Here is a 16,986-nt window from a genome sequence, read left to right on the forward strand (position 1 = left end):
TTCCAAGTTGAGAACCCACAAACCACCCAATTCTCGAGATTCACAAAGCTCTTCCCAAGAGATTAAGGGACTCATTTGGTTTGTAGAAAAAAAAAATCTACTTAAATATTTTTTCTAGAAAAGTGGTTTTTACATGTTTAGTTGATCATAAGAAGATGACACATTTTAAAATGGCTTATATTTAGTTGAGCATTTACTTTTTCTGAAAAAATTATGTAAATATCTGTTGTCTTAAAGCAAACATCGATACCCATCTTCTAAAGTCTCTCCTGATAGTCTACATCTTGATAAAACCCTTTTTCGGTAGTATAAAGAATGACATGAAATACATTAGCAAAAGAAGTGGAACTACTTAAAGAAGGGCCAATAAACCCTAAAAGTTCTAACCTCTGATCTATGCACTCTACAAGGAGATCTCAATCAGCTTTTCTTAACTATCCATCCATCAAAACAAATCTCCTACCGACATCATGCCCTCTATCGAGATAAAACCATGGGAATAGTAAGATTCACCTTCAGCCCTACGATACACCTCAAAAAACTAGATTCACAATCCTACACCTTTAGTTTAATAGAACAATAGTGTATGAGAATCTGGATACTGCAGATTGGTAACTCCTGCAATCAATTATCCATTTCTATTTCAGAGTCCAACTCCTCCCAACAAAACATGTTGTTGCTTCTTTTACCTTCAATGGCATCTAGTTGACATCTGACAACAAAAAACAAGCTGCCCTATACAGAGGATGGCAGTTCCCACATTGCCATTCACCAGGATGGAAGATATAGCAGAGCTACATAACTGTTCTATTTTGGTCTCCATCACCTCCTTCTCAAATGGTAGTTTGGTTTTAGCATTCTAGTTTCAAAGTGCTGATTTTGTTGAATTCCATTGCTGCTTGCCTCAATCACCCTTACTTGGTTACGAACTGATGGTTCATGTCAGGGCACTTCGGATGTGATAGTGTTTTAGTGTACATGATAATCCCATATTACGATGTATTTTCTGTGGACAACTCATCAGTCATCATAATCAATGTGCTTTTGACCTGCATGGAGGGGATGAAAGCTGGCAAATAATACATGGATGTAGCTCTGTCACTGATAATACAAAGCAGTAAAACATGCTTATTAGTACTCCCTTGTCCATCCATTCATGGATAATCTTAATGGAGATATATACGAGATTATGATAACAGAGGGAGTTGTGGCAGGTAAATGTTCATACGAAGGGCTGCAAGCATTTTTCAAAAATAGAAGAATAAATTGAAAGAACCCCTCTTCTCATCCAATAGAAGTGTTAAGAAAAAATGTGCTGAGTTCACGATTGAAGTGTACCCACACTTAAGCCCAGCTCAAGACTGTATCTGCAATCATCAAGACTTGAATACGTTTTTGTGGGGAGAAGAACTAGAAATAGTTAGGGTTGTGTGTTTTTGCATGTGATATTATGGAAATTTCATGAACTTCTGGTGTAAATCATGGACTTCCATAACCTTATGTTGCATGCCTACTATCAAGACAATATGCCTGAATTTGTATGCTATTCTAGCTAAGGGTCAATCTGCACTAATATCTGAAAGAAACGTTTGATTCAAATGCTTAGACCCCTGTGCACTGCATAGCATCATTAAATCCGGGCTCCACCTTACTAGAAATCATTACAGGACGAATCTCATGAATCTCCCAAAGGCTGACATTGGGCTTAGAGTATACAGTGATCATCATAATTATAAGTAGACTGGGCTTAGAATACACAATGATCATCATGATTATAAGTAGAAAAACAACTTGTTCAACCATTATATCTGGTGTATTGATTCAAGGCCCCCAAGTTCCTCAAGGTGACGAGCACCAGTTCTTTCTAGCTTAAAAAACGAAACAAAGTAAAAATGGTGCAGAAGGTGAAATATACGCTTCATTGTGCAACAAGTCCGGATGGAGTTGTCATCTCAGACAATGCAGAGGTGCCCTCCCACCAGCGCCTAGAGCACCTCCATCAATTAGCGGCGCCAGTGCCAACTCCTGCTGAACATGACACCACAACAAGAAAAATACATCAAAATTGAGACAGAGATGGACTTTTCCAGATCTCATATCATGTATTAACCTACTAAGGTGGTGGTGTGTTCTTAAGTGTAGTTTGATGATGGATGGAATATACGTTTGTCTGCCTGATTTGTAATTGGACAGTCATGGGGGCACAATATGATCATTTAACTAGTAAGCTACTGAAAACAAGCAGATCAGACTCATCAATTTTAACTCATAATGTATCAGTTGTCTTTGCTTAAATGTATGCGGGTGAAATGCAGTCTATCTATGCAAATCTTTGTGCCATGGAGGATATCAGAAAAACGAGTCAAAAGTTCCTTTTTTACCGCTCACTCTTCATCACTGTCAAAGACAACTGCCTTTCTACGATGCATTGTTGTCTTTCGTGGAGGAGACTCTCCATCTAATTCTATCTCCTTGCGTTTCAGACTGCTGCTTCCAGTTTCCTTGATCTTTCTCCTTGGCTCCTGTAGCAGGTAGAAGGTTGACAATAGAACATCAATAATACGCTATGGTTCATAAGACCTCTCAATTGGAAGTTCATACATATTGTAGCCAATTCTCATAAATGCTTTGCAAAAGAACACTTCAAGTTACACACACTTAACATAGGACTGACCCACTGGCACATTGCTTGCACACAAGGACCACTTACGGCCCATATATGAAAATTTTGGATGGGAATGACATGCTCTGCTTAAAATCAGTGATATCGCAATTAGAGATATTTCATATGTAACCTACTAGTTAAGCAAAAGTATTTAATACTTAAAGTGGCACTAAATATATTCAAAAAAAATTAAGCTCATATCTGAATCGAGTTCTACTCAGATTAAAAAAAATGAACACCGGGGTGGTAAATTAAAAGCACCTTCATGTTACTGGTCAGAATGCATCTGTCAAATTCACATCCAACTTCCTGCCAAATTCAGTAAAATTACAGTATGGCACATGGCCGTGGAAAAGCGGAATGCAGAACTTCATGAATTCTCCACTCTAGAGTTTGGGTAATATAGTGAAAAAAATAATATCAATGTTAACTGCAGTAGTTAACAAACACTTTCTTGCTACTAATGTCATCAAACCCAAATCCAGCAACAACATAAGCTGTTTATGCCCTTCCTCACAACATCTGTCCATGATATCTTAGAAGTATGATCATAAGAATGACTTACAATTTCATGTTGAAAGTCACAAAAATATCTAAAACTGACAAGTCTGCCCCAAAATTTGTCAAGACCTCTAAGTAATATGTTATGATCCGACAATATGAGAAAAATGAAACATTATAGGTGCACTGAATATGTGTTCCATAGGTTTTTGCAACTGAATATCACTGCAATAAAAACATCAAATTGAATAACAAATGTTTCATCAAAATGTTTGATAACAAAGAGAGCACTTATTAAAAGAGATAAAATGATCTTTTGAAATTTTAAATGCTAAGGGCATAAACCAGCTTTGTGCGATCAATATACTGCTTTCATGCAGTTCCATTTATTCTCAGAACTCAAATTCCTGATCATGACTTCAATCCAAGTCCTTTTAAGCCATTTGTGCTTTTCAGAACCTTTGGCTAAATCTGAGCCCATCCTAATACATGGTAAACCATCAAATGCTGCTCCATCACTTCATGCTCTGCTAATACAATTCTAAGCATCCTGCAATTTGTCCATCTCATAACACTGACCTTCATAACTATATGATAAATCCTTGCCCACACAATTAATATAAATATAATATACTTAATAGTGTGATCTAGCAGGAACTTTTTTACTCCAATTAAGTTAAACTTGCTGACAAGCATGCAGACCATGCATTGTATGTAGGTTGTTCCATAAATAAATCCAAAGTTATTAGAAATAGAAACCGAAACAATAAAGCAAGATTAGGTAGGGATATATATTACCTCATCTTCATCTTCTTCGGATGCAGAATTTGCACCTAGGGATTCTTCATCTGCCTCATCCTCCTCATATTCATCTTCATGGTCTGCCTCATCCTCCCTTGTATGTGCCGGTGACCTCTCAATATCCTCACCATCACTTTCATATTCAGATTCCTCCCTGTCACTCTCTGAATATTCCTCTACCTGGCGCCTTGCTGGACGAGCTGTGGGCAAGGATGGTTTGCGAGGGACATTTTTGTGTATATTTGACTGATAATCCATAAAATTGAGCACACATGTTTTAGGAAGTTGAACAAAGAACTGGCAAATTAAATGTGTACGGAAATAAGGAAAGCAAATGCAAACTCACTCTCTTTGCATTCATTATGCGCTTCTCAGCCTGTGCTTCTGCTTCCATATCTTCCTCAAAACGATAACGAGCTGAAGCTGCCCGGTGAGAACTGTAATAGTCTTCAGGCTCATCTTCCTGCACTCAAGAATGATGATAACAAGGAATCAGAAAAATGTTCCATTACCATCCACAACTTTGTAATGCCAAAAGGTCACGCACTCAACATATTTAAGCCATGAAAGGACCATGAAAGGAAATGAGCATCAGTTAGCAAACATTAGTAAAACCAAGGAGCTAATAAAGTGCAAATGATTGCCAATGAATAAACATGCAACATAATTTGCCAATCTAGGAGAAAAGGTGATCCGACAATCTAATAGGCATCTCAGTTTAACTGGTTATACTGAACCAATAACAATCCTTTGAGCATGAGCATACCAGTGCATGCACATAAAATGCACATGACAAAAACACAAGCGGCCAGGATAAAGAATTAGAAACCATGGCACATATGAGAACGAAGATTAAAAGAATAGAAACAGTAGAAGAAACCAACAATAACATAAGCTTGCTAATGATGTTTAATAAATTATCAAATGATCAACTGCATTGTCAAGAGCATTTCTTTGGAGAAAAACTTGTTGGTTTTGAACCATTCCACCTCTTGAAGTTAAGAAGATTTTTTATATTATATGTACATTATAAGAAAATAATAAATGTGAGCATATGATAAAAAGAGGAAACCAAAATTAAAAATGACAAGTTTATGATGTAATTCAAAATTTAGATGGATACGAAAGCATCTTTCTCAATCTTCCAAGGGTACAAACAAGAAGTTTGTCAATAACCTTAAAACAGCTTCATATTATTACAGTCAACTTCGATATTAGTAATTAATCAGATGTCAAATCATAAGTATCATAAAAAGTAGACCTCATCTAGTGCCTCCTCCAAAAACCCTGGAGAAAGCTGCCGTCCTCTGCTCACAGTTTGTGTGTACTTGCGGTTTACTTTTTCACGTTTCCTCTGAAGAAGTACATTAGCTCTAATTGTTTGGCCTTCAACCTGCAAGAGACTTCCCCCCTTAGTATAAAATGATATCACATCTAAAATTACGAACATTTATAAAATATATTTATTTAAGAGGTGAAAATAAAGTCACACAAGCTTGCTCATATTTGGATGTTAGATTAGGACTTAATAAGCAAAATGTCTAGTTCATCGAATGGTCCTCAACAAGTCTGAAACACAATTAGCTCAACTTTCTATCAAATTCAAGCTACAAACAGTCTAAAAGCTACTAATTGACCATCGATCAAAGAGGATGAATCAAGGTCCGCAATCTCGGTACTGGGTACCATATCGGTACCTTAGCGGTATGGTACAGTACGGTATATCTCTGCGCCGAAATAGCTCTCTAGCTATTTTTCTCAATTTTTATCTCAGTATTCCTCAATACGGACCGGTGCACACCTCAACGCCTCGGTACATGCCATACGGGGCTTCTACCAACTTAAAGGTATGTTTCGTACTGATTTTCTTTTGATACGGTATGGTATGTCCCGTATCGGACAGTATAGGATGGTACGGCAGACCTTGATGAACTACTAAAAAGGAAAATATGAACACTTGTAAATAATCAATTAAATGGTAGTTATCAAAAATGCTCCATTTATTGAGACTAATTTTAATTGGATGAGAGTCAAAGATGCAGAAACTTTGTCTAGAGAATATAATATTGAAAGATCAAAAAGCAATTCAATTCAAGCAGCTAGCAGAAGTGATGTGCAAGTGCAGAAAAATAATTTGAATTGTAAGAGCAAAACTGATGAAATGGGTGTTGAATCCAATGTGACTGTTAAGGTGCTGGCCAGGTCGAGTTGTAAATATTGGATAGGTAAAGCAACTTCTTGAATAATTGATAGAACGCAGATTACCATACCGACAACTAATAGGTAACAACTCATTTACAAGGTGTCAGCAATCAGGAGCATACATTAAATTATAAAATTGTGGTTTCTTAAATTACAGGACACATCTGGATGAAATATTTGCCAAGTTTGCCTACAGTGAACATGAAATGACTGGATGCCAGCATCTCTTACCCTTTCCTTCTTTTCTTTTTCTCTCTCTGGATCAATGTCAGTAATACAATTTTTCACTTTGTAAACCTTCTTATGACGTGAATCAACGAGAGCGGTCAGTAAACGGTGAGACTTTGATGATAAAGAAGATGGCATAAATCTCATCTTCCGTAAAAGCCTTCCTTGGGACTGCAAGATTCCCTGCATTAACACAAATATCAAAGGAATTAATTTAACCATATTGTCATGAAGTGTTGCAAATAAACCCAAATTATCAAAGGATGGAACCAGAGTACAATTATCAACCAATCATCCGGATGCTGAGATATAAAATGCTCGAGTCTCAGAGCATGATTATCTCGCAACAGTAAAGACATGAGTACCACCTTTCCATGCCGAAGAAATAGGTGGCTTTGATCGTGATCTGCCTCATGCACAGATATGTTAAGAACTTCATTACCAATCAGCAATTGCAGACTTCCATCTTCCCACCTTACAAAACGTGCATTGCTTTCATACTGCAGCAAAGATATGCATAAAAATGTTAGACACAGAGATGATAATAAAGAATTCAGCTGAATACTTAATTTGAACTGGAAAGTACATCTATGTATGTAATCCTGTCTGCGAATCTATTAGCAGAACCATATCTAAACGAGAATACAATCAACTCAGCCACAAACTGTGTATATACCCCACCCCCCCTTCAAAAAAAAAAACGCATGCAGAGTGCCTGCGGTTGGCTCAGAAAGGGATATACAGTCAAGTGAGGCCAATCAAGCAGCTGGCACCCAAGAACTGACTGCTACAAGACAAACTGTGAAGAGTAAGACAAGCTTAACAAGCTACTGCTTCAGTCTTAAGTACACATGCTGTCATATGTTTATAACAAATGATGTTTATGCACTCTAAAGGCTTAAATAGGAATGTTGGAACCATGGAAGCCTGGCAGGACATCATATGCATTCTGCTATGACCAGTGCTTGCCACTCATTGGCACAAATGGGTCTGGCACAAATGTAAGCTAAGCAGCACAAACCAGCACAGCTGGTATCTAAAACCATGTGCATCTTCAAATTATCTCAGGTTGCAAAACATAAGAAAAACAGAATCTTGAAGAAGCATAACACATGATTTTTACTAACAAAGAAAACTAGCTAATACAACCAAGCAACTAAACACCTAAGGTGATAGAAAAGGTAAATCACGCCTTCGCCTTAACCAGAAATGGCAAGGAACTCAAAATCGGGAATTTGGGGGAGGGGGGAAGGCAGGCAGAATACGTACACATGGTCATTGAATCGGCATGAAGGAATTTGATAAGTAAAAACACAAACCAGACAAAAACAACCACACTAAACAACCAGAATTAAGAGATGACAATAGCTATATTAGAAGGAATATTAGAAATAACTATTTTAACTCCATCTATGTTTTGTACAATAACCGGTCCCAAGCCCGGATAAGGGAATAAAACTACAGTTACATCCTATGAACATAAATCCATATACTGAGTTGAGTTTACAATAAAATTATGAAGGGAATAAAAATCTGAGAAGACCATCCACCAGTTGGCGGCTAGTACACAGGTAGGGGATACATGATGTCATGATCCTTAGCTCTCTTCTCCATAAAAGAAAGTCAGACCATTACCTACATACAAAGCCTTCTCCTCATTCATCGATGAGCAGGCAAAATTTCAGAAACAACCAACAAACTCGACTCTAGGCATAATTTTCTTTCAGTTGCCCATAGCTATATTCACACATCTAGAGATGACAAAAGCCTTATACTAGATGGGTACTAAGAATATACCACTAGATAATAATTTATAGATTGCACTATTGCTTTGCTGCAGTTTCATCATGAAGTTTGACAACCTACTTTGCATATCCATTTTTTGTTGGTTTTTGAGAAACTCAGGTCCATAAGTTCAAAATAAAAAATCTCCCCATCCATTGGATGCCCTTTGAAAGATGGGACATGGATCCCCTTGAACCCTTTTGCTTACCAAACCAAGTCTTCCAGCTCAGATTTTTCTCATAATCAATGGAAAAATGAAGAAAAAGAGGAAATCACAAAAACACCATGCATGCATTATGGGTCCATCCAGAATTTACTTCTGTTTCAGTTGCCAACTTTAAAGCTAAGACCTTAGTTATATTTCCTGAACTCTTGCTTATGCATCCCAAGCTTTGTCCACCACAGGACCTCAGCAATGCTGATCAAAGTTTCCCACAAAACAATAAGCCAGAGTAAGGCCAACCATAGTTGTCCATCAAGACTCTAGCCAGCACAAGCTTTAACTTTCCCAATGTCCGAAACAATTCGATAATGTTGATTTTGCAAAAACTTACCTTTATATAGTTCACATCCTTAATATAATTTTATCACAATACCTTGCCTAGTAGATAACTAGTGTAAGTAGAATTTGCCAATCAAATACTGAGCACAGGTCAACTTGCTAGCCACAAAGAAAAAAGAAAAGGACAAATAAGAAAATAATAGCCTGAAAAGAGGGAAAAAAATTGTTAACTTGTTCAGCAACTGTCCAACAAAAAAAATTGGTACTTCCATTGAATCCCCAAGAAACATCATTAAATCATACTTCAAACTCTTGCAACCAAATTTGGATAGAGATATCAACGACCTAAACCATAAAGAAAATCAAATGCATTGACCAAAAAAAGGTTATGGATAACAAAATAAAAGTTAACATACAAAAAGATAATTGCGATAAAATTTATCTGGTGTATGATATATTGTGATTCAGCAGGCCTTCACTTACAGAGGTTGTGCCATCACGGTTCTTGACAGCTCTCCAACGCACGATATTGTCCTCTAGGCGTATACGTTTCTTAGCTCCAGATTCATCTGTCACAAACACATCCTCTTCTACGTATGTTTTAGGATCAAAAGGTTTTGGTTCAATGCCCATGATGTTAGATACCTTGATCATGTTCATCTGCAAGAGAGGAGTATTTCTTAAAAGCAAGATCTGTGCCGGTCAATAGTCAAAGTCAAAGATTTGATAAGGACCATCAAGCTCATAAACAGATCAAACTGCATGTTCTGCATCAAAGGAGTCCTATAGAATAGAACAAAGAGGCAGAAGTGCTGTTGGGTTCTGCAGAATGACAATTCAGTAAATTTCAAGTACACAATGAGACTGAAATAGAAGCAAAATCATCAATGCCACCCATCCATTCTGCAGGCATTGGAAATGTGGGACCGGACAATAATACCTCTCAGAACATGCATTGAATAAAGAAGTCATCTTAAAAGAAACCGAAAAATGAATGACAAAAAATCAATGACCTTGCAAGAGACAAGTGATTAGACAGGAAAAATCACACAGAACTACCAAATGGCCATATAGACATGCTTCTTGAGCTTTGATAAGATCGCTTAGAACAGGAACAGACACATAAAAGTTAGGAGGGTTAGGTATACATCTAATATAAAATACTTGGCGAACATGGACCCACAAAGCCAACCCCAAATAGCTGAGAAAAGGCTAAATGATTATGATTATGATTAAGGATGATTCGTGTTAAGATTGAATTAACACTTCCGCCATATATTTAATATGGAGTTAAATAATCCCTTATATAGTAGTACGAACCCTATATAACCTTGAAGAAGATGATGCATAGCAAAAGTGGACTCTGTCAGTGAGAGGAAGCCAGAAGATAAAGACTCACTCTTTCAGGTCGACCTGGTGGAGGATGCAGTGGAATATCCAATTCCAATGGTGGGCCAACTGGTTTCTCCTTTGGTTTCTTTTCAAGATTCTCATCTTCCCACTCATACTGGCCATCATCATCGGGCACTATGTCCTCCGGTCTCAAACCTTTCTCATAGCTACCTTCCTCCTCCATAGGAGATCTCTGAACAAGATAAAATATTGAAATGTTTTTGTTAGAAAACAAAACTTAGCCAAAAAAAGCAAACAAATTTGCATGCAAAACAAAACAGGACAGTGAATGTTAAATGCCAGCGTGGAGAAAAGGCCAGCACTGAGAGATGATTCAACGAAATTGATCTTCATAAGCATTCATAAATTCCCTGCAGATCTCATTTTTAAAGCTTTTTCTTAGAAAGTAAATTTTGAATAGTTCGGTTAAGCTACCTTACAGTCCTACAATGAACTTATTTTAACACATAAGTATCCATCACCCTCTACTGATTCCACCGGGAAATAATATAATGTCCTTGTTCTTTAATTTGCCTAGATAATAAAATCATAAAACAGCAAGCATCTAACAGTTCCTATCAAATATGAGGTCACTTGGATCATTCCTATGTAAGCATTGCTTCATGTACGCCAATTCTTCTAAGTAGAGAATTTCTTCAAGTCTTTTCTCATAGATTCCATGTACTCTTTCTAGCTCCAGGCTGCAATATACTAGTATCCTACTCTATCTTTTCTAGTTCTATTGGCTGGCTAAATTTATAATGTTTTAATCCTTTGTAAACCAATATATGAATAGCACGGCATTTTCCATTGTCAGCACAGTTGCAAACACAAGCCAGATAAAAAGCATTTGAGAAATCTATGTTTAGCAATCTAATATATGCTGACACTGGAACACATTTCGCCTAGCTATGTTGACCAAAAACAAGAATCCTATAGAACAACCAATTTTCATCTAGTAAACGCAAATAAAGAGCATCATAACAAGTGCAAATGAGAAAACAGAATTCCTTTTATGAGAAAAACACTACGAGTGTTCAATATTTCTCGGTCTCACATGTGAATCTTGCTCGATTTCATCTTGAGCACCAAACTCAGCAGGCTCTTCCTCATCAGAGTCCCCAAAAACATCACGAACAACTTCATGATCTTTTTGCTCATCAATTGACCTGCTGGAGAATTGAGAAAGAAAATGCTTTTAACTCTAAAGATTGAAGTTTCAATAAGGAATCAACAATTAAATGATTAAAAATATATATAAACTCTCCAAGCAAATTTATAATAGAAGTTTTTAGCTAATATCATCCTAGCAATACATAGTCATGATTAAAATAAAGGAAATAATTCATGAACCTCCAAGCTATCCCTTAGGGCCTAAAACTGAACAAAATCAGGGCCCCTGCAAGGGGGGGACAGGGTACCTGTACTAATGTTGGAATCTAAATCTATATAAGATTCAAATTTGGAGGGAAGTCCTCCATCTTGTGGCTGAGTAAGACAAGTCCATAACTCCTCTCACACTTGGCTGAGTAAGGGGGGGACAGGGTACCTGTACTCATGTACTCGTTGTCGCTGAGTAAGCCAAGTCCATAACTCCTCTCACACTTGGTTGTTAGTTTTTAAAAATATTGAACCTTATCTATTCAAAGACTTTCAAACTTAATCAAATACTTCAAGCCTATTCCACGTTATACGACCAGGTCTTTGGTTTTGGTATCCATTTATGGGCACAGGGAACGTCCTCGTGTGGTTACGGAATGTGCCCAAACCACATGACCAGATGGTTCCAAGATGAGCATGAGGCTTGTTTCTTTTTATTGCGACCTTCCTTGAGAGACAGAATATGTGGAAAAAAGATCTCACAACTCTGCTCACTTTCTCTCTTATTAGCTTCTTCAAAGTTTTCGATTTTTCTTTATTTGCAAGGCTTTGAGATCACAGAGAAGGTCCAGATCCATTGCTGCATGCATAGCAAGGAGGGCCATTAGTGAGAGGTTCCACCGTGTCTTAAGGGTAGATCACAGGGAGCCTGGCTGCACATTTGGGGGCAGAATGTCTATCCTAATGACAGCATCTGAGTAACATGCCTGGGATTCCCTTCTCTCTTAGTTTCTCTATTATTTAATCCTATATTTGCTTTCCTATAAATTTTGCCATAGTTATCTAACAAACAAAACATTACAACAGCCATAAGGCCTATGCATATCTTCAATGTCCAAAAACAAAATCTTAGAGCACCTCACTAAGATTCAGACCCAGGACTTCCACCAAAAACTAGAGCTTAACAACTGCTTGGACTTTGAACTTGAACACAAATTTAATTTGCCCTTGTTAATGCTTACAATTTCTAACTTGGCACCCCAAATGAATTAGTATGGATATGCTCTACAAAGCTGGTAAGTAATTTGAGAAAATGACAACAACCATTAGATTTTCATAGCAAGTATGTAGCTTTTTTTTCATTCAATCATGACATCAGTCTAAGCATGCATGCAAAAAGATATATATTTGTCTGCACTAGGAGAAATGCATGACTAAAAAAAAATTACCTGGGCTTCCTTGCATAAGCAACCTCCACATCTTCATTATCATGATCAGCATAATGATTACCCTCAGATCCCTCTGATTCACTAGCGACTACTTCTCGTCTCCTGCTTGTTACTACTCTTTGCCCATAGCCTTCTTCTTCACTTTCAGCATCTTTTGCCTCACTCTCCATCCTTTGGTCACTAATTTCTCTTTCTGGAGAACTCTGAACCCTTTCCGCTTCACTCTCTCCCATGTCAAGATCTATGTCATGTGCTTCAGCTTCGCTTTCCACTTCAACTTCACCTTGCCCCTCAACTTCACCTTCCCCTTCACCTTCACCTTCTCCTTCACCATCGATCTCAGCCTCGCCCTCCCCCTCATCCTAAATAAAGAACAAGAACAAGATCCTGGTGAGATAACGTAAAAGAAGTCTAGCTTTACCCTATTAAATTACATTAGTAAATATCATAATCATTGAAGAGGTAGTAAAATTCATGCATAAATGTAATGGTAGTATAAAAAGTTCCAACATTGGTGAAATCACAATTACTAGAAAAAGTAACCAAGCTCCCAATGCAAATTAATACAGTTTGCATATACTACAGCATGGTCAAATTTCAACCCAAAGTATCCCAGACTTATTTGGCCTTTAAGAATTCCTCTTGAAGGGACATAAGCATGCTTGTAGAGATTGTTTCAAAAATTTATAGCATGTGTTTTATTAAAAATCATTATCAAAAGTCACTAAATTGCACAAACTTGTTAGTCTATGTATGCATGCAATGTGTACTAAGCTAAAATATGATTGACCTGCATCAAAGTGACTTAAAATGTTTAGGCATATGCTAATGGTAACTATCTGTAATGTATACTTGCCTCAAAAATGATATAGACACTGCAAACAAAAACCCATGAACTCACTGTTGATTCATTTCAAGAAATGCCTTTTTTCTCTGTTAATTAAAGAAAACCCATTACTTGGTTCAGACCTCCATTTAGTTTCACCCGGTACTTAAATTATGTCAATACTAATCGCAACTATTGGAGTCATTTGAAACCTAAACCTAAGAGCCTGTATGGAATCACTTTTATTGCTTATTTTTTATTTTAAAAACAAAATCATAGAAACTAAGGTAAAAATATCTTTAGTGTTATTATTTTTATTTTCTATTTTTAAAATATATTTTCATTGTTTCTAGAAAAAAATGAAAGAAATTCTTATTTTGATCTTTTTTCAAAAACAAGAAACTCATGTCTTTTACCACTACCATTGATACTATCTCCATCGCTATCAACATTGCTACCACGACTGCCACTATTGTCACCACCATTATCATCGTCATTGCCATAGTCACTGTTGCCGTCTCCGCCGCCACCACCATTGCCACTAGAGCTGCCACTGCCATTATTTCTACCACCACCACCATCGCTGCAGCCACTACAACCACTGTCATCTCTAACACCACCACCACAGCTGTCGTCGCTATCATTGTTTCCACCACCACCGCCATCGCTGATGCTGCCACCCACACCACCTTCGCACGCCGCCACCACCACCACCACAAACTTTGCCACGACTCTACCACATCACCATCATCGCCGCCGCCGCCATATTATTAGTGGCCCCACCATCACTATCACCACTGCCACCACTCTCATGCCACCATATCACTAGCACCTCCACCCTTGCTACCATCGCCGCCACCACTACTACCTCCACTGCTTCCGCCACTACTATCATTATCATGTTTTTGTTTTTTTTAAAAAAAAAAGCTATACCAAACATATTAATATTTTTTAAAATTTAGAAATAAAATGGAAACAATTTTTTATTTTTAAAAATAAAAAGATGAAAGCGATGCTGGACAGCACCTAAGTTCTGCAACTTTTCTGATGCTCTGCCTCATATGATACCTAAAAATTGTAGCTTTCATGCACAAGGACATCAAAACTTGTTTCCCGTTAATTTACCATACCACCCCCCCCCCCCCCCCCCCCCAAAAAAAAAAAAAAGAAACTAGACCTAGATTTTCCAACATTTCTACCGTTCTGCTTCAGATAATGCCTAAAAATTGTAACTTTCACGCACAATAACAACAAAACTAATTTTCACGTAATTAAAAAAAAAATAAAACCTAACCTAAATTTTGCAACTTTTCTGCTGTTCTTCTTCGGATAATGCCTAAAAATTGGAACTTTCACGCACAAGAACAACAAAACTAGTTTTCCATTAATTTTTAAAAATAAAACCTAATCCAAATTGTGCAACTTTTGTTCTGTCCTGCATCACATAATGCGTCAAAATTTTAACTTCTGCACAACAACAACAAAATTATTTTCAATTTTCATTTGAAGATTTAGAAAGAGGTTCAAGAGATCCATATCCAGGTGATTGACATAAGTAGCAAAACAAATATAAATGCTAACTCATCGCTGAAATAATTAACAGCACGATTCACTCTATTTCCTAAAACCCTAAATCAGATACAAAAGTAAAAAAATTTCATGAACAAGGGGAAGATCCGGCTCGTTCTTCCGGATCAAATAACCAAACTGGAGTCCAAAACATCAAGAAATCGGACAAAATCCCCAAAAATCCAGATCAATAGGAGTTCAGTTCCATACCGAGGGGTAATCGGAATGGTTGGCGGCGGCCTCGTGCTCGGAATCGACCTCCTCCGCCTCCTCCTCCTCCTCTTCGGATTGATCGCCGAAGAGGTTCTGCATCATCTGATTCCTCGTTTTCTCCTCCATATCTCTCTCCCCTACCATCCGCCGCCCCCTCAATCGCTCTCTTTCCTCCCCCCTCCCTCTCCCCCTCTTGTTCTCTCTCGTCTCGCTTGGGGCTCCAAGAAGCGAACCCTCTCTCGTCTCGCTTCGGGCTCCAGGAAGCGAACCCTCTCTCTTCCTCCGCTTCGCCAAGAAACGGAGCTTCTCGGACTCGGATTTTTTTTATTACGATGGAGATTGTGCTTCCTTTAGCGTCCCTAGTCCCTACGCTTTATAAGGCGGAGCGGGTAAGTTTAGCCCATGGGAACCGGATCCGACACCCAGTGGTTTAATAACGACGTTATTTCATGATTACATATGGAATAAGTTAATATTAAAATATCTCTTATAACTTTTAACAACCATTGTAATAGGCGTTATAATGAATAATAATACGCAAAACCGAAAAATCACATCCAAAACACATTCCATCCAATTAAAAAAACATTTTTCTTTCTAAGTGGTGCAAACCCTTTTGGAGGAAAAATTGGTGCATACATTTAAATTTTGGATAAAATTTACTCAAATAAATATCATAAAAATGCAAATATTCACCTTCTATGACAGCCTACTTCTATTGTCTAATGGATGTTATAAAGGAATAAATGAATGATAGTCAAATACCATATGTTCTTTAAATACCATTATCATAATTTATCCAAAAAATATATCATTATCATTAAGCTTAACGTAATGGACCTCCTCTAAGATCATTATAAGGCCATTATTTTAAATCATGATTTGGAATGTGATAACCGATGATTATTGGAAAATTAGCAATTATTTTTTACATAAAATCCTTCTTTTATATATTAATTGGATTCTAAGATCTTTCTTTTGCATAGTTGCATGCAAATGTTTTGCTAGGTCAAAACTTTTTAGTTGGACCTTAAGTCAAACCTTTCCAAAGCTCGCCAAACACAACATTGATTTTAAAGTTTTGGTATTTTTAGAGGGCTAAAAAGTATTTCTCAAAACACCATAAGCTATTTTGATGATTTTTTTCATAAAAATTTTAAAATATCTTTATAGCTCCTTGAAAAGCTAAAAATAGTCTCCAAGGAAAAAAGCTTTTGGTTTTTTGATATTAAACAGTTCGACAATTAAAAGCACTACATAATGTCCTTTATTATCATTTTTTGATACTAAAAGTATTTTCTTAATTTGGTTACTAAAGTGATATTAAGGTTCTACATTACTTCAAAAATATAATTAGCAAATAGCAAACAACTTTTATTTGAAGCTTTACTAGCCAAAGCTCTACTACTCAATATTCCACTATATATAGTGATGCTAAATGAAGCCTAAGTGTAACTGGATCCATTTCTCCCCATTAAAATTTCTTTTTCATGCTAACTATCAAAAATATAATCTTAAAATTATTTAACATTCTTTTCTTTTTATAAAATAATGGTGGGAATATTTTACAAGAAATGATGTACTATATATGAATCAGGGGTGGCAATCTACTCCACTTAATTGAGTACCCAGGTTTTACCTAACTCGCAACGGATCTGGGGCAGGTGCCAAGAATCGTCTTGAACCCAACTTAAGTATATATAACTCTTTATAAATTCTCTCCTCATCATTTGCCCTAGTTGCTCCACTCATG

At 37.0% G+C, this 16,986-nt stretch overlaps 1 protein-coding gene across 3 annotated transcripts; it reads right to left on the reverse strand.

Moving 5' to 3' along the window:
• Nucleotides 1-1,624: 1,624 nt before the first annotated feature.
• Nucleotides 1,625-15,547, reverse strand: LOC103722962 (protein LEO1 homolog). 3 transcript variants are annotated; one of them, XM_008813723.4, is made up of 12 exons: nucleotides 15,231-15,546; nucleotides 12,626-12,987; nucleotides 11,134-11,248; nucleotides 10,084-10,269; nucleotides 9,168-9,344; nucleotides 6,766-6,897; nucleotides 6,401-6,580; nucleotides 5,229-5,360; nucleotides 4,314-4,430; nucleotides 3,965-4,213; nucleotides 2,382-2,522; nucleotides 1,625-2,028 (listed from the first exon to the last, which is right to left on the reverse strand). In XM_008813723.4, the coding sequence occupies exons 1-11, from the start codon at nucleotides 15,375-15,377 to the stop codon at nucleotides 2,385-2,387; spliced, it is 1,935 nt and encodes a 644-aa protein (XP_008811945.2). In that variant the 5' UTR covers nucleotides 15,378-15,546; the 3' UTR covers nucleotides 1,625-2,028; nucleotides 2,382-2,384. The 3 variants fall into 3 exon arrangements, with proteins under 3 accessions (XP_008811945.2, XP_008811946.2, XP_008811944.2); XM_008813724.4 differs by having other exon boundaries at nucleotides 1,626-2,025; nucleotides 11,134-11,245; nucleotides 15,231-15,547; XM_008813722.4 differs by having other exon boundaries at nucleotides 1,626-2,025.
• Nucleotides 15,548-16,986: the final 1,439 nt, after the last annotated feature.

The sequence above is a fragment of the Phoenix dactylifera genome, chromosome 3 (genome assembly GCF_009389715.1).
Source record: "Phoenix dactylifera cultivar Barhee BC4 chromosome 3, palm_55x_up_171113_PBpolish2nd_filt_p, whole genome shotgun sequence".
In the NCBI taxonomy this organism is placed as follows: Eukaryota; Viridiplantae; Streptophyta; class Magnoliopsida; order Arecales; family Arecaceae; genus Phoenix; species Phoenix dactylifera.